Genomic DNA, 22,327 nt, shown 5'->3' with positions numbered 1-22,327 from the left:
AAGCCTTTGAATGATAGAATTTTGTTTGATAAGAGATGTTTCTACCATGTTTTCCTCCCTGGTAGATTCACTGAGTACCCATAAATTTTGTAATGGCACTATTTGCCTTCAGAACCTTAGAAAGATTTTCACTTATGAGAGTTCCTCTTTTCATAAATACAAGAAAAATAAATTCAAAGAAATTAAGCCACTTGAACTTCCAAAGAGAGTGGGAAAAATGAAATTCTAGGTCTTCTACTTTCCCAAAGTGATCTCCTGTGACCCTTCTGCCAAATTGGCTCATATCAGAGCTGCACCTCTCACAAAGCTACTCTACTGGGTTTGCTTCGCATGCTGAAGATAAGGAAGGCCTCAGAGCCATCCTATCAGAATGTTATTTTACAGTCATTTGGGCCTCAGAAAGAACTATATACTTTTTAAATTATAAAAGTAAAAGAAAATAACTCTTACACAAAGAAATTGTGAAACAAGTTTAAAATGGAAACGTGTACCCATGTCTTCCCTTTTAACAAAAAAATGTTATGCCAGTGACAGGATGGGATGGGGTTGGGGTTAGGGTCAAATAAGCTGCATCAGGTACTCATCTAATAAATGCTCTTAAACAACAGCAAACCCTAAAAGGTGAGACCACAGCCCTCATATGAACTGCCTGCTAGGTAATGATAACACCTGTCCACAGCTTCTGGGTGAAGCCCGTACCTTGGCAGCACGGCACTCTTCCTGAAGGGCTGTCACTTTCTGCTGGTATGCACTCAGTGTGCATTGGTGCTGGTCCGCAGAGGTCTTCAGGTGTTCGTGAATTTTGTGCTTCTCGGAGGTTATTTCAGCCAGCTGAATCTGGGGCAAAACCTTTCAATTAAGCTCTAATAAACTGGATCTTCATTGACTAAACACACTTTCCTTAAAAATAAACTTGAGTTTTGAATCATGAGTATATATAAGCGATCTAATTAAAAAATTATTAAAAGAGTAGAGGGAGTATAATAGAACATTTTCCCAATAAATTATTTCAGTTTTCCTTAAATCAAAATTAATCATGAACAATTATAAAAGAAATTCCAGACTACTTGTTATAGTTCAATGTTTAATTGAATATGCCAAGATATTATAGATATAAATGTATATATGAATAATGTAAATATACATATAACATGTATACAATGTAAGTATATAAAACCATTTTTATTCTTGTGACTGCACTACCATTTAGAAAGCTCAGATGCAGGTCTGGGGTCATGTTTATTTTATATTTTATGTTATGTTTATTTTTAGTGCATCAAGGATTTTCAAATACATGAAGAGAATGTAGCTTAAGCTGAATGGGATACTCCTGTTATATGCCATACTTGGCTTAATGCTTCTACTTTTTCAAATGAAGGATATCTAGGAGAAAAAAATGTGTGTGTATAAAAATATGTACGTAAAGGTATTTAGAAAAATCCCTACATAGTACCTTACTTTTACATGGAATTTTTTTTATAAGTCCTAAGAAGTAAAAAGAATCTTACTTTATAGACTTCTACTTGCTGTTGGCTTGCCTCCAGTTCACCCTTCAAAGATGCTTGAAGTATTAAGTGATCAGTTTCCTACAGAGTAAGAATCTTGGTTAAGTTTAAAAAAGAAGTGATTAATAAATACATAAATTGAAATATGAAACTGGGAAATTAACATACTGCTTGCTTTGAATCTGCCAGTTCTTTTTTGGTTTTCACAAGCAATTGCTTGATTTTGGTGTTTTTTTCCTCATATTGTTGCACTGAAGACTGTAGTGAAGCTAGTAAAGGAAATAATTTCAGAACAGATTAAACAATTTTTTTAAAGATTTACTTATTTACTTTAGAGAGAGAGAAAGAGCACCAGGAGGGGTAGGGGCAGGGGGGGAGAGAGAGAATCTCAAGCAGACTCCAATGTGGGGCTCAATCTCATGACCCTGAGATCATGACCTGAGCTGAAACCAAGAGCTGGCCGTTCAACTGCACCACCCAGGTGCCCCTAAACAATTTTTATGAACGAATTTAAATAAATGGATGCTAGGTCTTTTCTTTGTATTAACCTATCTTTAAAAGAAACTTGTCTTAAAAAAGAAAAAGAAAAAAATAAACTTATCTTAGCTTTTTATTATGAAATATTTAAAACATACATGACAGCTCTGACAACAGTACAATAAATTCACTGTACCTACCACTCAGCTTTAACAATTACCAACACATGGCCAATCTTATCACCCAGAACAGGACTCTGGCCCACAGGCTAAAGTCTGGCTGCTGCCTGTTTTGTAGAGTTTTATTAGAACACAGTCAAGTTTATTTATTTACATATTGTTCACAGCTGCTTTAGTGCAACAATGATAGATTTGACTAATGGTGATAGAGACTGTAATATGGCCTGTAAAGCCTAAAATATTTACTGTCTGGCCCTTATAGAAAAAGTTTGCCAACTCCTAACCTATAATACCCTCACCTATTCCTTGTACCCTCCCTGGCTTTTTTTTTTTGGTTCTTCACAGGAAATCCTTTTGTCTGTAAATATTTCAGTATGTATTTTTAAAATAAAGTTATGTACTTAGAGTATTTCTAAAAGATAAAAAACTTTAGTTTTAAGAAGTACCTCAAAAGCGGTGCCACGTATTTCCAATTATATCACTGTAGAGGCACATACCTGGTTGTTTTTGTGATACTAATTGTTTTGTAGGATGGGACTGTCAGTGACTGTTCACTAAGAAACAAACTGAAACATGATAAAAACAAAAAACTTTTATGCTAACACAGGTAAAAAAACAAGTATCAAATAGGAATAAATGGATTTATGGTCTAGATCATAGGTACTCAAAAATCTGGTCACAGCCTGTTGTGAAAGAAATAAAGAGTATATGATGGAGACCATGTGGCTTGTGATGCCATGGAGAATAACTTCCTGGTCCTTTAAGAAAAAATGTGCTTGACACCTGGTCTAGGCCAGTTATATGGGCACTATGTAATTGTGCCACTAAAATATCTTATAAGCAACGATTAACTTTATGTAGTTAAATCCAGGTATATGGATCCTATTACTTGGTAAACATGAGCAGGTATACTATAAGAATATTATCTTAACTATGCCTGTTTATGATAAGTTTAATTTAGTTATTTCCTGGCAACTATTTGCTCAGTTCTAAAAAGCATTTTATAAAGCACAGATTACACATGAAACCTTTGTTAAGTGCTCCAGGAATTGTGATTAGATATAGTTAGTCCCTGAGCTCAAAGAATAAAAATGAAATTGGGGGATAATAATATCACATGATAACATAAAGCAAAATATAAACGTTACAAAAGAAATACAAAAGGCTTTGCGGGGGGGCTCCACAGGGGCTAAAGGTTATACAAAGTTTGCAAAGGACAAGGAAAATTTCATAGCACAGAAAACATTTAAGATTAGGAAGGATTCCGAAGGGTGGGCATGAGGGTGGGAGGGCAAGGGCATGAAAGAAGATTTCCTTTAGAGAGGAGATACACAGTTACAGAAAAACACAAATCATATCTCAGGAAAAATAAGCAGTCCTCTTTGTGAGAGAATAATGAGAATTAAGGTGGAAAGTCAGACCAGGGCCAGATATTGGAGGGGTAGACTAAGATGTGCGTTGCTAATTTATTAGGCAACGTTTTTTTTTTTTCTTTTAAGATTTTATTTATTTGACACAGAGAGAGAGAGACAGAGAGAGAGAGAGTGCACAAGCAGGGGGAGTGGGAGAGAGAGAAGCAGGCTTCCCGCAGAGCAGGGAGTCCAATGCGGGGCTTGATCCCAGGACCCTGGGATAATGACCTGAGCCAAAGGCAGATGCTTAACGACTGAGCCACCCAGGTGCCCCATTTTATTCTTTTTTTTTTCATAGAACATTGTCCAGATGCTTCCTTATCTTTTTCCTACTCTACCACAACTCCTTAACCCAGTCTTCCAGGACCTTTGCTGCCATGAGCCTGGTGGCTTTTGACAGATTCTACACCATTCCAATTAATCTGATACTCTGGCAGACTAATCTTTCCTCATTGTCTTCAAAAAGGGCCCAAACATATTCTGGTATTTCAGGTATTTCACAAACTGGATCAAAAATGTCTTCCTCATTATACTTCACTTCTCCCTAACAGGTCAAGCCTTTCACTCCAACTGGTCAAGACTTCTGAAATTATACATTTCTTTTCATTTTTGCTCATTCCATGGCTGCAGAAAGGAATACCCTTTTTCAGTCTTTTCTCCAAACCTTTACCTCGAGCCCCAACTTGTGATTGTTTTAGTCTATAGAATCTTTCTCTCCTCCAAATTCTTAAAGAGCACTTACTGCTTTTACCACCCATTTCTGTACTTATTTATCACTGAGAAGTGGGTGGCCTTCTTGAATTTATTCATGTCTTTTTAGTTTTTCCAGGGTATCAAGCTTCTCTTTCAGCTTAGTTAATGATCAAAAATATACACATTAACTAATTCACAAAACCAAATATTTGCATTGCAGGAATATAATCTAGAGCTCTACTATTCAATTTGCACCAGGAATATAGTTGGAAAATATGGTATATGCATAATGAAAGATATACACATAGTGAATTGTCTGGAAACTCTACAATCTGTTCAATTATCAGAGTATTCTAAATTTTTCCCTTGGATGCAGGCACATGATCAGAACTCTGCATTGTTTATTCATGGAGTCATGGAATAATGCTTTGTTTATTCATGGAATCACCTTTATTGAGCTGTGATTTAGCTACAGGCTGAATGAAATACTATGAAATATTTGCTACTTTATTTATTGTGGGAATGTCATTGAGACTACAAATCACATTATCAGTGGTTTCTATTAAAATTAAATATAAAACGGATACTGGGTTTGAAAATTCCCTGAGCAGATAAAACCATTTAAGTCACACGAGTGAAACTTAATTTAGCTTATTCTGCAAAATAAGTGAACTTGTCATCTGGAAACCCCTGCTGTAATAATCAATCACTGTAAAGGTTAAATTTACTTGTTTTACTTTATTTATTTATTTTAAAGATTTTATTTGTGTGTGAGAGAGAGAGCGAGCGAGAGCATAAGCAGGCAGAGTGGCAGGCAGAGGGAGAAGCAGGCTCCCTGCTAAGCAGGGAGTTGGATGTGGGGCTCGATCCAAGGACCCTGGGATCATGACCTGACCCAAAGGCAGACGCTTAACCGACTGAGCCACCCAGGGGTCCCTCGTTTCACTTTATAAGCCATCCTGGGCTATCAGTCGTTGAATTAGAAAACTCCCAGTTCATGATCTGTTTTTATATGTATAATAGATTCTTACTGAATATTATTTATTGATTTGGTGGCTTTAATTTTGCTATTTCTGGGTTAACTTCAAAAATGACATATGAGACTTTTGAAAACATAGATTTCAAAGTCCCACCCTTTTAAGATTCTGATTCTTTTACATTTGTGCCTGGGCTTTCCAAAAAGCTCTTTGGATACTGTGTGATATTTATTTTTTTATTATTTTATTTTTTATTTTTTATTTTTTTTAAAGATTTTATTTATTTATTCATGAAAGACAGAGAGAGAGAGAGAGAGAGAGAGAGGCAGAGGGAGAAGCAGGCTCCCAAGGAGCAGGGAGCCCGATGCAGGACTCGATCCCAGGACCCTGGGATCATGACCTGAGCTGAAGGCAGACGCTTAACCATCTGAGCCACCCAGGCACCCGATACTGTGTGATATTTAAGTTAGGTCTGAGACCACTGTTCCATATGACTGTGTTCCTTTTTTTTTTTTTGATATAGTGTTCCATGATTTATTGTTTGCGTATAATACCCAGTGCTCCATGCAGTATGTGCCCTCTTTAATATCCATCACCAGGTTAACTCATCCCCCGCCCCGCCCCTTCTAGAACCTTCAGTTTCTTTCTCAGAGTCCATTACTCTCATGGTTCCTCTCCCCCTCCTATTTCCCCCTCTTCATTCTTCCCTTTCTGCTATCTTCTTTCTTTTTTTTCTTTTAACATATAATGTATTATTTGTTTCAGAGGTACAGGTCTGTGATTCAACAGTCTTACACAATTCACAGCGCTTACCATAGCACATACCCTCCCCAATCTCTATCATCCAGCCACCCCATCTCTCCCACCCCCACCACTCCAGCAGTCTTCAGTTTGTTTCCTGAGATTAAGAATTCCTAATATCAGTGAGGTCATATGATACAGGTCTTTCTCTGATTGATTTATTTCGCTCAGCATAATACCCTCCAGTTCCAACCACGTCATTGCAAATGGCAAGATTTCATCCTTTCCAATGGCTGCATAATATTCCATTATACCGCATCTTCTTTATCCATTCATCTGTTGATGGACATCTTGGCTCTTTCCACAGTTTGGTTATTGTGGACACTGCTGCTATAAACATTGGGGTGCACATACCCCTTGGGATCCCTACATTTGTATCTTTGGGGTAAATACCCAGGAGTGAAATTGCTGGGTGAAATGGTAGCTCTACTTTCAATGTTTTGAGGAACCTCCAAACTGTTTTCCAGAGTGGCTGCACCAGCTTGCATTCCCACCAACAGTGTAGGTGAGTTCCCCTTTCTCCACATCCTTGACAACATCTGTCATTTCCTGACTTGTTAATTTTAGCCATTCTGACTGGTGTGAGGTGGTATCTCATTGAGGTTTTGATTTGGATTTCCCTGATGCCGAGCGATGTTGAGCACTTTTTCATGTGTCTGTTGGCCATCTGGATGTCTTCTTTGGAAAAATATCTGTTCATGTATTCTGCCCATTTCTTGATTGGATCATTTGTTCTTTGGGTGTTCAGTTTGATAAGTTCTTTATAGATTTTGGATACTAGCCCTTTATCTGATATGTCATTTGCAAATATTTTCTCCCATTCTGTTGGTTGTCTTTTGGTTTTGTTGACTGTTTCTTTTTCTGTGCAAAAGATTTTTATCTTGATGAAGTCCCAATAGTTCATTTTTGCCCTTGCTTCCCTTGCCTTTGGCGATGTTTCTAGGAAGAAGTTGCTGCGGCTGAGGTCGAAGAGGTTGCTTCCTGTGTTCTCCTCTAGGATTTTGATGGACTCCTGTCTCACATTTAGGTCTTTCAACCATTTTGAGTCTATTTTTGTGTGTGGTATAAGGAAATGGTCCAGTTTCATTCTTCTGCATGTGGCTGTCCAGTTTTCCCAACACGGTTGAGGGTCCATTTCTGGGCTGTCTATTCTGTTCCATTGATCGATGTGTCTGTTTTTGTGCCAGTACCATACTGTCTTGATGATGACAGCTTTCTAATTGAGCTTGAAGTCTGGAATTGTGATACCACCAGCTTTGCTTTTCTTTTTCAACATTCCTCTGGCTATTTGGGGTCTTTTCTGGTTCCATATAAATTTTAGGATTATTTGTTCCATTTCTTTGAAAAAAGTTGATGGTATTTTGATAGGGATTACACTGAATGTGTAGACTGCTCTTGGTAGCATTGACATCTTCACAATATTTGTTCTTCCAATCCATGAGCATGGAACATTTTTCCATTTCTTTGTGTCTTCCTCAATTTCTTTAATGAGTACTTCATAGTTTTCTGAGTACAGATTCTTTGCCTCTTTGGTTAGATATATTCCTAGGTATCTTATGGTTTGGGGAGCAATTGTAAATGGGATCGACTCCTTGATTTGTCTCTCTTCTGTCTTGTTGTTGGTGTATACGAATGCCACTGATTTCTGTGCATTGATTTTATATCCTGCTACTTGACTGAAATCCTGTATGAGTTCTAGCAGTTTTGGGGTGGAGTCTTTTGTGGTTTCCACATAAGTGGTATCATTACCATCTGCAAAGAGTGAGAGTTTGACTTCTTTGCCAATTTGGATGCCTTTTATTTCTTTTTGTTGTCTGATTGCTGTGGCTAGGACTTCTAATACTATGTTGAATATTAGTGGTGATAGTGGAAATCCCTGCTGCATTCCTGACCTTAGGGGGAGAGCTCATTTTTTTCCATCGAGAATGATATTTGCTGTAGGCTTTTCATAGATGGCTTTTATGATATTGAGGTATGTACCCTCTATCCCTATACTCTGAAGAGTTTTGATCAAGAAAAGATGCTGTACTTTGTCAAATGCTTTTTCTGCATCTATTGAGAGGATTATATGGTTCTTGTTCTTTCTTTTATTAATGTATTGTATCACGTTGATTGATTTGCGGATGCTGAACGCACCCTGCAGCCCAGGGATAAATCCCACTTGGTTGTGGTGAATAAACCTTTTAATGTAGTGTTGGATCCTATTGGCAAGTATTTTGGTGAGAATTTTTGCATCCATGTTCATCAAGGATATTGGTCTGTAATTCTCCTTTTTGATGGGGTCTTTGTCTGGTTTGGGGATCAAGGTAATGGTGGCCTCATAAAACGAGTTGGGAAGTTTTCCTTCCATCTATTTTTTGGAACAGTTTCAGAAGAATGGGAATTAATTCCTCCTTAAATGTGTGGTAGAATTCCCCTGGGAAGCCATCTGGCCCTGGGCTTTTGTTTCTTGGGAGATTTTTGATGACTGCTTCAATTTTTTTAGTGGTTATAGGTCTGTTCAGGTTTTCTATTTCTTACTGGCTCAGTTTTGGTAGTTGATACGTCTCTAGGAATGTACCCATTTCTTCCAGGTTATCTAATTTGCTGGCATAGAGTTGCTCATAATATGTTCTTATAATTGTTTGTATTTCTTTGGTGTTGGTTGTGATCTCTCCTTTCATTCATGATTTCATTTATTTGGGTCCTTTCTCTTTTCTTTTTGATAAGTCTGGCCAGGGGTTTATCAATCTTGTTAATTCTTTCAAAGAACCAGCTCCTAGTTTCGTTGATCTGTTCTACTGTCCTTTTGGTTTCTATTTCATTGATTTCTGCTCTGATCTTTATTATTTCTCTTCTCCTGCTGGGTTTAGGCTTTATTTGCTGTTTTTTCTCCAGCTCCTTTAGGTGTAGGGTTAGGTTGTGTATTTGAGACCTTTCTTGTTTCTTGAGAAAGGCTTGTATTGCTATATACTTTCCTCTTAGGACTGTCTTTGCTACATCCCAAAATTTTGAACAGTTTTGTTTTCATTTTCATTGGTTTCCATGAATTTTTAAAATTCTTCTTTAATTTCCTGGTTGACCCATCATTCTTTAGTAGGATGCTCTTTAGCCTCCATGTATTTGAGTTCTTTCTGACTTTCCTCTTGTGATTGAGTTCTAGTTTCAAAGCATTGTGGTTTGAAAATATGCAGGGAATGATCCCAATCTTTTGGTACTGCTTGAGACCTGATTTGTGACCTAGGACGTGATCAATTCTGGAGAATGTTCCATGGGCACTAGAGAAGAATGTGTATTCTGCTGCTTTGGGATGGAATGTTCTGAATATATATGTGATGTCCATTTGGTGCAGTGTGCCATTTAAAATCTTTATTTCCTTATTGATCTTTTGCTTAGATGATCTGTCCATTTCAGTGAGAGGGGTGTTAAAGTCCCCCACTATTATTGTATTGTTGTTGATGTGTGTCTTTGCTTTTGTTATTAATTGGCTTATATAATTGGCTGCTCCCATGTTAGGGACATAGATATTTACAATTGTTAGATCTTCCTGTTGGACAGACCCTTTAAGTAGGATAGAGTCTCCTTCCTCATCTCTTATTACAGTCTTTGGTTTAAAATCTAATTTGTCTGATATAAGGATTGCCACCCCAGCTTTCTTTTGGTGTCCATTAGCATGGTAAATGCTTTTCCACCCCCTCACTTTCAATGTGGGGGTGTCTTTGGGTCTAAAATGAATCTCTTGCAGAAAGCATATTGATGGGTCTTGCTTTTTTATCCAGAGTCATACCCTGTGTCTTTTGATTGGGGTATTTAGCCCATTTACTTTCAGGGTAAGTATTAAAAGATGTGAATTTAGTGCCACTGTATTGTCTGTAAGGTGACTGTTACAATATATTGTCTGTGTTCCTTTCTGGTCTATGTTACTTTTAGGCTTTCTCTTTGCTTACAGGACCCCTTTCAATATTTCTTGTAGGGCCGGTTTCGTGCTTGCAAATTCCTTTAGTTTTTTTTGTCCTGGAAGCTTTTTATCTCTCCTTGTATTTTTAATGACAGCCTTGCTGGATACAGCATTCTTGGCTGCATATTTTTCTCATTTAGTGCTCTGAAGATATCATGCCAGTCCTTTCTGGCCTGCCAGGTCTCTGTAGATAGGTCTGTTGCCATTCTAATGTTTCTACCATTGTAGGTTACAGATCTCTTGTCCTGAGCTGCTTTCAGGATTTTCTCTTTGTCTCTGAGACTCCTAAGTTTTACTATTAGATGTCAGGGTGTTGACCTATTTTTATTGATTTTGAGAGGGGTTCTCTGTGCCTTCTGGATTTTGATGCCTGTTTCCTTCCGCAACTTAGGGAAGTTCTCTGCTATAATTTGCTCCAATATATCTTCTGCCCTCTCTCTCTTTCTTCTTCTTCTGGGATCCCAATTATTCTAATATTGTTTCATCTCTAGGTATCACTTATGACTCGAATTCTGCCCCAAATTCTGCCCCTGTGATCCAGTCGTTGTTTATCTCTTTTTCTCAGCTTCTTGATTTTCCATCATTTGGTCTTCTACATCACTAATTCTCTCTTCTGCCTCATTTATTCTAGCAGTTAGAGCCTCCATTTTTGATTGCACCTCATTAATAGCCTTTTTGATTTTTGACTTGGTTAGATTTTAGTTTTTATTTCTCCAGAAAGGGTTTCTCTAATATCTTCCATGCTTTTTTCAAGCCCAGCTAGTCTTTAAAATCATCATTCTGAACTCTGGTTCTGACATCGTACTAATGTCCGTATTGAGTACGTCCCTGGCAGTCGGTACTGCCTCTTGTTCTTTTGTTTTGAGGTGATTTTTTCCATTTTGTCATTTTGTCCAGAGGAGAAGAGATGAATGAGAGAACAAAATGCTAACAGGGTAACAACGTCCCCAGAAAATATACACTAAACAAATCAGAAGTGACCTTCTAGAAAGTGGTCACTTGTCTGTTCAGAGAGTTGCTGGTATTCTTTTCTTCGAACTCCTGTTGAGTTCTTAGGTGTTCAGAATGGTTTGATCCCTATCTGGTTGAATTCCTGGGACCAGAAGAAATTTAGGTCTCCTACTCCTCTGCCATCTTGCTCCTCTGACACAGTGTTCCTTTTATAAAAAATGCCTTAAAAAAAACTTCTCTCAAACATCTTAATTCCAGGAAAAGCTGTATTGCTCACAAGCATCATATTTGTTCTAATATTGTTGGTACTATAAACCCTGTAACTGATAATGTTCCTGTCTTTGCATGGCTTCTGGGAAGCTCAAAGCCAATTTAGGTAGGCCTTAGTGATAGCAAAAGTACACAAAATATATATTTTATGTCTTGATCTTATATCTGACTTCACTGTATAGTCCAACACCTCAACACTTCCTTTTATCCCATTTCCTCATCATTTATATATCTAAAATCTTATACATTAATATTTTTGCAGCCAACTTAAATCATTTTATGGAACTTCAGCTTCTCACCATGAGGGAATAGCAAGACTTAGACATACATGCTGCTGTAAACAATTAGAAAACTGAACAAAATATATGAAAGTTCCTGAAATTGAGCTGTGATCCTTGAGAGAAGGTAAACAAGGTGAGCCCTATTCCAGCTTTCTGTCTGGAGGAAATTTCTAGACTGTGGAACAGGAGGGGAATCCCAAATAGAGCAGTGGTCTTGCTGAGATGGAAAGAACAATGAATAGGGAGCTATAATTGGACAATTCCCAAGGCTCACACAGGGATATAAAATGTTCCAACCAGCCAGAGTAAAGAGACTTTGTATAATACATGGGCACTCAGTAGACTTCAGAACATTCCCCACCTTAGTAGAGGGGCTGAACTAAATCTACAGGAAAGAGTACTCTACACTTGGTTTCAAAAAAGATGAAAAACAAACCACAAAAGGATAAAAGTGATCCAGAAAAGACCTGACTGCCAGCCACAGTTTAACTCTGTAAATGAATACAAAAAATCTAGTATTCAACAATGTAAAATTCACACCCAATTAAAAAATTATTTCCCATGCAAAGAAGCAGGAAAATATTACTCATAACAGGAGAAAAATACAATCAATAATATTAGAACATTCCAGAATATTCTTTAGGATTTAAAAGAAAACATGAACATAATGAAGAGATGAATGAAAAACAACAAGAACTAAAAGAATACAAATGGAATTTCTAGAGATAAAAAATACAATATCTAAAGTGAAAATATCACTGAATGGTAATAACATATTAGACCCTGAAGATGAGAAAATTTAAAGACTATTAAATAATAGAAACCACTAGAATTAAAACTATATTCCATTTAATGAAAGTGAAAAAAAAGAGAAGTGAAGAAAAAATAAACAGCATCACTAACCTATGAGACTATATCAAGTGGTCTAATGTATGTAATTGGTGTTTTGGGGGAAAAAAAGGAAGAGGATTTAGACAAATATAAATTGAAGAAAACTAGAGAAACTACATACAACAAAGAAACTGAACAAAACACAAGCAGGATATAAACAGGGAAAAAAGACACACCAAGGCACATCATAAAATTCTATACTTGACAAAATTATCTTTTTTTTTTTTTAGATTTATTCATTTTAGAGAGAGAGTGTGCATGCAGGAAGGGGCAGAGTGGAAGGGAGAAAGAGAAGCACACTCTGCACTAAGCACAGAGCCCGATGTAGGGCTCAATCCCACAACTGTGAGATCATGACCTGAGCTGAGACCAAGAACTGGATGGTTAACTGACTAAGCCACTCAGACGCTCCCCAGCAAAACAATCTTTCAGAAATGAAGATTTTTTTTTTCAGGCAAACAAAACATTACAGAATTCAATGCCTGTAGCCTGCATTATAAGATACGTTAGGGATGCCTGGGTGGCTCAGTTGATTAAGTGTCTGTCTTTGGCTCAGGTCGTGATCCCAGGGTCCTGGGATCAAGTCCCACGTCAGACTCCTTGCTCAGCGGGGAGCCTGCTTCTCCCTCTGCCTGCCGCTCCCCCTGCTTGTGTTCTCTCTCTGACAAATAAATAAATAAAATCTTAAAAAAAAAAGGATATGTTAAAGGAAGTTCTTCAGGCAAAAGGAAAGTCATATTTGAGGAAATTTGGATACAGATGAAGGAATGAAGAGCAGCAGAAATGGTAAATACGTGGGTAAATATAAAAAAAATCTCTAGTTTTTCATTTCTTTAAAACAGGGATTGGAAAACATTTTAAATGGTGAGATAATAAATATGATAGGCTTGCAGGTAATACAGTCTCTGTTACAACTACTTGACTGTGCTGTGTAGCATGAAAGCAGCCACACAGACAGTATCACAAATGGACAGAGCTGCGTTTCAGTAAAACCATATGAGAGGCAGCTATTGTGGGCCATGGTTTGCTGATCTCTCTTTAAAAGATAACTATTTTCAAACCAAAATAACACAATTACTACGTCTGTAACACATGTAGAAGTAAAATGTATGACATTAAAGGACAAAAGAGGGAGAATAAGCAGTACTACTATAAGATTCTTAGTCTACATATGAAGTGGTATAATTTACTTAAAAGTAATCTGTAATAAGTTCATGACATATACTATAAACCCTAAAGCAACCACTAAAACCTTAACAAGAGCATAGCTAATAAGCTAATAATGGAGATAAAATGACATCATATAAATTACTTAATTCAAAAGAAGGGAGAAAAAGAGGAAAAAGGAACAAAACTAGAAGACAAATAGAAACTGCAAGGTAGTAGGTTTAAACCTAATCACATAAACAATTATGTTAAAAATAAATGATTTAGACATTCCATTTAAATAGCAGAGGTTGTCAGGTTGGAGAGAAAAGGAAGACTCAACTATACAGTATCTAAAAGAAGCACTTTATAGACTTAGGTCGAAAGCTAAAGGATGGGAAAAGACATGCCACATAAACAAGAAACAAAAGAAAGCTGGAGTGGTTATATTAATATCAAAGTGGAATTTAGAAAAAGAAATATTACCAGTAATAAAAAACATATTTTATAATAATAGAGAAATTAAATTACCAAGAGCAAGTAATAATTCTAAATGTATATGTAGCTAATTCCAGAGTTTCTAAATACATGAAGCCAAAATTGACAAAAGTGAAAAGAAAAAGAAACCTACAGTTATGTTCAGGAAATTCAACATACTTCTCTCAGTACTTGGTAGAGCAGTAGTCAGAAAATCATTAAAAATATAGAAAACCTAAACTGTCACCTGACTTGATTTAATTGACATTAGTTAGAACACTATATCCAACAACTAATATAGTTGAATACGTTTTCAAGTGCCTAAGGAGCATTCACCAAAATACAGAGTATGTTCTCTAACCACAAAGGAATTCACTTAGAAATCATTAACAGAAAGACAAGTGAAATTCCTTTAAATGAATTAAACAACACACTTCTAAATAACCCATGGGTCAAAGAAGAAATCCAAAGGAAATTTAAAAATATTTTGAGCTGAATTAAAATAAAAAGTACAACATACCTTATGAGATGTGGCTGAAGGGGTGCCTAAAGGGATATATATAGCTTTAGAGGCTTAACGTTAGAAGTTATTTTATGGAGAGAAGGGAATATAATCACCTTAAAAAAGATTTCACTACTATTTAAATGATCCCACTCTGCTGACAACCAGCAAATCATGGACAAGACCATTTTTTATCTTTGTATCACTCATGCAGCAGGTACTTAGGAACTGTTTAAGTAAATGACTGCATTATGCACCAACACAGACTGTACACATCTGAACAAAAAATGGTTTTACAACCCTCCTGGTCCTTATGAATATTTAGCACTGTGTGAAAGATCTGCTGGCAGTCAAAGTCTGGTAAAATGCACAACTAATATTGCTCCCCTGTATTCAGTTATAATGAAATTGTTGTAAGTTAAAGTGAATTGTTTTACTCACTCATTTCTTCTTGCAGGGTTTCTTGTTTCTGCTTCTGAATTTTAATTTCTTGCTCCAGATCTTCTATCTTGCTGTTTTTATTAGCTAACTTTTGATTTAGTTCTTTCATTAAACGTTCATAATCAGCTATTTCCATATTCATCAATGTGGTTTGCTGGGCATCCTGCACATATCAGAAATAAAAGATCCACATAATAGTAGATCAGTTAATTTTATTTGTAAAATTGCTAATTGCATAACTGTAAATTATGCCAAAGGGATAAACACATTCTATTATGCTTTTCTGAAATATAGAAAGTTTACACATCATATGAAGAAACTGGAAGTTGGTACTTTCTCTTTTTGTAATTTTATAAAATATTTTCATTGAATTTCATCATAATTTTCATTAACCACAATTGACAGTTCTACTCATGGAGTTCTTATTTATAAAATGTTAGCATTTAAGCAGCTCTTATAATACCTTTCTTTTTAGCCTCATCTTTGAAAAAAGTAGAGAAAAATTAGCCAAAGTTTTAGGTATAATATGAATTCCAACTTTTGACATTAATTAAATCTTCATGTGTCATAAAGCAATCCTGTACAAAAAAATGAAGTATCAAACCATTTGTGACCATAGATTCTTCTGAAAAGACAGGACTGAGAGAAATCTTAAATTTTCATTCTTCTGAGGCTAACAATTTATATATGGTTATGTTAGTTTTGAAATATTTCCTTTCTAAACTCTCAGAATCGTTTAACACTGTGAATATTGACCTCAGTTTTGAATCTGGTTTTATTTTACCTTTCTAACCAGCTCTAATTCTTGCATGGTTTTCTGAAGCTGTTTCTTTTCCTTCTGAAGTTGCAGTTGAAGTTCTTCAAGTTCATTTACAGAACTGGCATGCTCCTGAAATTAAAAAATACCACCCCCCCACCCCCCCCAAACAAACCAACATTAAAAAAGGTATTTGTTAGGGTCTATAAAATGAATCTGACATACTGAAATTAAAAAAAGCTTGAAAATCTTTAAATATTTAAAAAACACGTACCCCAAAATCATAGCTTGGGATTCTCAACTTCATAGTTGACATACATTAAAGAATTAATGAACTCTGTTGTATTCACAAATGCTACTCATTAGTAAGTCTTTCTTTCACTTAAATAGTATGATAAAAGTATCACTATATAACATGAACTAATCCTACAGGACTGTTTTTACCTTTATCTTCTGCTCTTTCTGAAGTTTTTCGGCTTCCAACTCTTTGTCTGCCACTGCCTTGGCTTTTTGGACTTCTAAAATCTGTACTTCTAATAACTTTGCATTAGACTGTAGTGTCTCAATACGAGTTAAGAGATCTTCATTATCAGAACTTAATTTTTCGCACTAGAATGACAAATGATTCACTACTGTAAACATGTAGAAAATATGTACAGGAGAGGAAGAATAAAATGATACTTGTAAGATTGTTGGCACAGTATGAAAAATGGAGATTTCAAAAACAATTCCACATAATGTAAAATCAAGAATAAGTTTAATATACTATTACTGTTAAAATAAATTTGGCAAACATTACAAGAGACCAGGAGCATTGGCAGAGGAAAAGGCAAAAAAGAAACCAAAACCAAAACCAAAACACCCCAGGGAGCTGAGATTAGAGCAATAGATAAGACATGATAGTTGCCAGTTGTTTTGTCATATTCTTCTCCCAACAATGGGAAGAACAAAATGAAATTTTCTATTAATTTTAATGAATTTAATTTTATTTTTTATGCCAAAATTTTGAAATTGAAATATACTTATTACATTTTTCATGTCTGCATTTACTCAATTTAAAATTATCTGAAAAGTCCTCTCAATAAAGTGGGTATAGAGGAATGTACCTCAACATAATAAAGGTCATATATGACAAGCCCACAGCTACATCATACTCAGTGGTGAAAAGCTTTTCCTCTAAGATCAGGGACAAGATAAGATTCCCACTCTTATTTATCAAAGTATTAGAAGTCCTAGCCACAGCAATAAGCAAGAAAAAGAAAAGGTATCCAAAGTAGAAAGGAAGAAGTAAAACTGTCACTATTTGCAGATGATGGGATAGTATGTACAGAAAACCCTAAAGACTCCCCCCAAAAATGTGAGAGCTAATAAATGAATTCAGTAGAGCTGCAGAATACAAGATCAATATACAGAAATCTGTTGTGTTTCTATACATGAATAACAAACTATCAGGAAGAGAAATTAAGACTAAGTAATTCCACACAACTGCATCAAAAAGAAAAAAAAAAAAAACCTAGTAACCAAAGAGGTGAAAGATTTGTACATTTAAAACTGTAAGACACTGATGAAATAAATTGAAGATGACAAACATAAATGTAAAGATAATCTATGCTCATAGATTGGAAGAATTAATATTTTCTGAAATTACAAATACTGTTACACTGACCAAAGCAATCTATAGGTTCAATGCAATTCTTATAAAAAATCCAATGGCATTTTTCACAGAACTAAAACAATTCTAAAATTTGTACAGAACCACAAAAGAGCCCAAATAGCCAAAGCAATCTTGAAAAAAAAAAAAAACTGGAGGTATCATGCTCCCCAATTTTAAACTATATTATAAAACTATAGTACTCAAAACAGTATGGTGCTGGCATAATAGCAGACACATTGATCAATAAGACAGAAAAAAGAGCCCAGAAATAAACCCATGTATATATGGTCAATTCATTTATGACAAAGGAGCCAAGAATATACAATGAGAAAAGGATAGTCTCTTCAATAAATGGTGTTGGGCAAGTTGGTTGGACACATGCAAAAGAATGAAACTGGACCACTATCTTACACCTTACACAAAAATTAACTCAAAATGGCATAAAATTTGAATATAAGACCTGAAACCATAAGACTCCTAGAGATCGGCAGTAAACTCCTTGACATTGGTCTTGTCAGTACTTTTTTGAACCTGACATCAAAGGCAAAGGCAACAAAAACAAAAATCAACACATGTGACTGCAACAAACTCAAAAGCTTCTTTACAGCAAAGGAAACCATCAAGAGAATGAAAAGGCAACGTACTGAATGGAAGAAATTACTTGTAAATCCTGTAGCTGATAATGGGTTAATATCCTAAATAAAGAATTGCTACAACTCAATAGCAAAAAACCAAACAGTTCCATTTAAAAATGGGCAGAATATCTAAATAGACACTTTCCCAAAGACATACAGATGGCCAATAGGTACATGAAAAGATGTTCAACATCATGGATCATTAGAGAAATGCAAATCAAAACCACAATGAAATATCATCTCATACCTGTTAGAATGGCTATTATTAAACAACAACAACAACAACAACCAGAAACAAGTGTTGGCAAGGATGTTGAGAAAAGGGAACCCTTGTGTACTGTTGGTGAGAACGTGAATTGGTGCAGCCACTGTGGAAAATAGTATGGGAAGTTCCTCAAAAAATTAAAAACAGAACTACCATATGATCCAATAATTCCACTTCTGTGTATTTATTCAAAGAAAACAAAAACACTAACTCAAAAAGATATACGTACAGCCATATTCACTGCAGCATGACTAACAATAGGCAGGATAAGGATACAACCTAAGTGATCAGTGATGGATGAACGGATAAAGGAAATGTGGTGTATTCATACAATAGAATATTCTTTGGCCATACAGAAGTATGAAATCTTGCCATCTGTGACAACATGAATGGACCTTGAGAGCAGTATGCTAAGTGAAGTAAGTCAGATAAAGACAAATACTGTATGATTTCACTTATATGTGGAATTAAAAAAAAATAACAGCTAAGCTCATAGAAAGATATGTGGTTGCCAGAGGAACAGGGTGGGGTGTGGGTGAAATCAGTGAAGGGGGTCAAAGGGTACAAACGTATAGTTATAAAATAAATAAATCATGAAATGTGATATACAGCATAGTGCTATAGTTAATAAGGTATGAATATTTGAAAGTTGCTAAAAGAGTAAACCTTAAAATTCTAACTGCAAGAAAAAATTCTTTAACTATGTATGGTGACAGGTATTAACTAGATTTCATAATATATACAAATCATGATGTTGTACACCTGAAACTAAAGTAACATAATGTTACATGTCAATTATACCTCAAAAATTTTTTTTACCTGAAAAGTTGAATTCCTTAATTGTCTTGTAAGGTCTTCTATGTGATGCTCAAAATTATTAGCACGTTCTTTTTCCACATCCAGCTGCTCTGACTGCTTATCATATTCTAATAAAAGATTCTTCAAAAAAAGGCAAAAGGATTTAACTTCAGGCAATTATTATACATTCAACCAGTCAGACTGTATTATCAAGCCATCTTGATATAACATTTATGAGTCCATTCTGAAAGCTTAAAATATTTAAATTCAACATTTGGTAGAATATCTAGCTGGCATTATATAATAAAATTAGTATAATTCAGATGACTTTTAGTATGGGGGGAACTATTAGAGAGCAAAATGATTTTACATTTATACAATGTAATATTTGCAAGTTAAATATTCTAGTCATCAACAAAAATAAACTTCTGAAACATAAACAAAATTTAGAGAAGGAGAAGAAAAAATTTAACTTGGTTGCCTTAACTAACTCCACCTAAAGAATTCTGACAGGGAAATGTTTTAGGCGCAGCCTAATATAAGGTAGAAGTGCTAATGGAGGAACATAGGAAGATATTTTATAAAAACAGTGTCTCATACTCTGTGGCAAAATGTTTAACATTTTCTGAACTCTAAAACCAATGGAATTTTCTTTAATATTTCTGGTTTGTGCCTACTCAAGAACAAAATGCCCAGACTGGCCTTTTTGTGACATACTAGCAAATCACGTTATCCTCCAAAATAGGTACATGAGGTTCACTGTTTCCAGACTGTATGTGGGATTTTTTTTTTCTTCCTCTCTCCTCTCTGATAAATCCTGTTTTCACTTTTGTTCCTGGAGAACTACTAACTGTTCTCCTTCACATAAATGAATTTTTGTGCATAATAACAAACAAAATGTTTTCTTTGAAAACTTTCAAAACATTTGAAAGTTTATTATTTCTTTCAAAAACATTTGAAAGTTTATTTTGTAAAGCTTCAAAAGTGGCCTTCATCCAGACCAGGACCTCTTGAGTCCTTGGCTCCCCTTCCCAGACTCCTCTGGGGTCTCATGTGTGACAATTATATGCTCTTTCTGGTTCCTGCTTGCCAAAATCTGATTCTTGGCCAAATCTAATTCTGTTTCTAATTCTGATTTATACATAATCAACTATTATCCACACTGGTAGCTGAGTGTTAGAATCTGGGTTTCAATTTTATGGTCTATCCATCTTGTGATAGGTAAAAGGCAGATTGGGAATCTAGAAGCTGGCTTATAAATTTGTTTGTCCATGTTTATTTGTCTGAGGATTCTGTTACTTCCTGGCATATTGAGAAATCATTTGTGTTCTTTTCACAGAGAGATTTCATGCTTGTTTTGTATTTGTGCAAATTCCTCTAACTCCATAGATCAGAGATCTTTATCCTCTTAAACTCTATCTGGTCTTCTTTGTTTTTACTCGCTATGGTTCTAATATTGTCAAGGACTGCAAAAAATAAGTATCAAAGCTAACTCTAGTAAATAATGGCTCCTTATAGGAAATTCTGACTATAATCATATATTATTGCTAAGGGGAGCACTGGAACAAAAAATGAATGCCATGCATGCAATGGTCTAATTTCCTTGATGCATATGCGGATGCTTCTTCTCAGCAAAGAATAATTATGACTTAATCATCCCTTCAGAACAGTTGTGTGTTCAGATCTTAAAAAAAAAACTGATAAAGATGATGATCGTAAGTGATAAGACTGAAAAAAAGAAACTAGCCAAATTCACAAATAATCCACAAAATTACTCAGCATCCTAATATCGATGCTCCTTAAGGAATCTAATGGAGCTCAGTTATGTCTGTTTTTACAAAAAGCGATCATTTTTTTAAATTTCATTTTTTATATAAATACTAGTAATATATATGGTAAAATTGGTTTCAGGTGTAGAATTTGGTGATTCATCACTTACATGTAATTCCCAGTGCTCATCACAAGTGCCCTCCTTAATACTCATCACCCATTTAGCCCATCCCCCACCAACCTCCCCCATCAAACCTCAGTTTGTTCTCTATAGTTAAGAGTCTCTTATGGTTTGCGTTCCTCTTTTTCCCTTCCACTATGTTCATCTGTTTTGTTTCTTAAATTCCACATATGAGTGAAATCATATGGTACTTGTCTTTTTCTGACTTATTTCACTTAGCATAATACACTCTAGCTCCATCCACGTTGTTGCAAATGGCAAGATTTCATTCTTTTTGATGGCTAACATTCCACTGTGTATGTGTGTGTGTGTGTGTGTGTGTGTGTGTGTGTATGTGCCACATCTTCTTTATCCATTCATCCGTCAATGGACATTTGGGCTCTTTCTATAGTTTGGCTATTGTTGATAATGCTGCTATAAATACCACAGTGCATGTACCCCTCTGAACCACTCTTTGTACCCTACTACTACCCAGTAGTGCAACTGCTGGGTCGTAGGGTAGCTCTATTTTCAACTTTTTGAGGAACCTCCATACTGCTTTCCAGAGTGGCTGCACCAGCTTGCATTCCCACCAACAGTGTAAGAGGTTTCCCTTTCTCCACAACCTCACCAACATCTATTGTCTCCTGAGTTGTTAATTTTAGCTATTCTGACAAGAGTGAGGTGGTATCTCATTGTAGTTTTGATTTGTATTTCCCTGAGGATGAGTGATGTTGAGCATCTTTTTAAAATATATCTGCTAGGGATGCCTGGATGGCTCAGTTAAGTGTCTGCCTTTGGCTCAGGTCATAGGGTCTCTTGCTCAGCCTGCTTCTCACTCTGCCTGCTGCTCCCCCTGCTTGTGCGTGTGCTCTCTGACAAATAAATAAATCAAAATCTTAAAAAAAAAATGTATTTGCTAGTTATCTGGATGTCTTCTTTGGAAAAATGTCTGTTCATGTCTTCTGCCCATTTCTTAACTGGATTATTTAGTTTTTGGGTGTTGAGTTTTTCAGATTTTGGATATGAACCCTTTATCAGATATGTCATTTGAAAATACCTTCTCCCATTGTCAGTTGTCTTTTGGTTTTGTTGACTTCTTCCTTTGCTGTGCAAAAGCTTTTTATCTTGATGAAGTCCCAATAGTTCATTCTTGTTTTTGTTTCCCTTGTTCCTGGCAACATGTCTAGTAAAAAGTTGGGGTGGCTCAGGTGGCTGAGGTCAAAGAGGTTGCTGCCTGTGTTCTCTAGGATTTTGATGGTTTTCTGTCTCACATTTAGGTTTTCCATCCATTTTGAATTTATTTTTGTGTAGTGTAAGAAAGTGGTCCAGTTTCATTCTTTTGTAA

At 35.7% G+C, this 22,327-nt stretch overlaps 1 protein-coding gene across 2 annotated transcripts in view; it reads right to left on the bottom strand.

Moving 5' to 3' along the window:
* The window catches only part of GCC2 (GRIP and coiled-coil domain containing 2), a 63,238-nt gene that overhangs the window by 22,287 nt on the left and 18,624 nt on the right, over window positions 1–22,327 (bottom strand). For both annotated transcript variants that reach the window (XM_028091273.2, XM_028091274.2), the window contains 7 exons: window positions 19,071–19,190; window positions 16,142–16,306; window positions 15,725–15,829; window positions 14,941–15,103; window positions 1,674–1,774; window positions 1,509–1,586; window positions 700–837 (listed from right to left, as the gene is read on the bottom strand). In XM_028091273.2, coding sequence (XP_027947074.1) covers window positions 700–837; window positions 1,509–1,586; window positions 1,674–1,774; window positions 14,941–15,103; window positions 15,725–15,829; window positions 16,142–16,306; window positions 19,071–19,190 — 870 coding nt within the window. The remainder of the gene's footprint in view (window positions 1–699; window positions 838–1,508; window positions 1,587–1,673; window positions 1,775–14,940; window positions 15,104–15,724; window positions 15,830–16,141; window positions 16,307–19,070; window positions 19,191–22,327) is intronic.

This window comes from Eumetopias jubatus, unplaced genomic scaffold (assembly GCF_037043125.1).
Source record: "Eumetopias jubatus isolate StellerSeaLion01/CBP00866 unplaced genomic scaffold, mEumJub1_p1.0 scaffold_9, whole genome shotgun sequence".
Lineage (NCBI taxonomy): Eukaryota > Metazoa > Chordata > Mammalia > Carnivora > Otariidae > Eumetopias > Eumetopias jubatus.
This window is presented reverse-complemented; position numbering and strand designations above follow the sequence as displayed.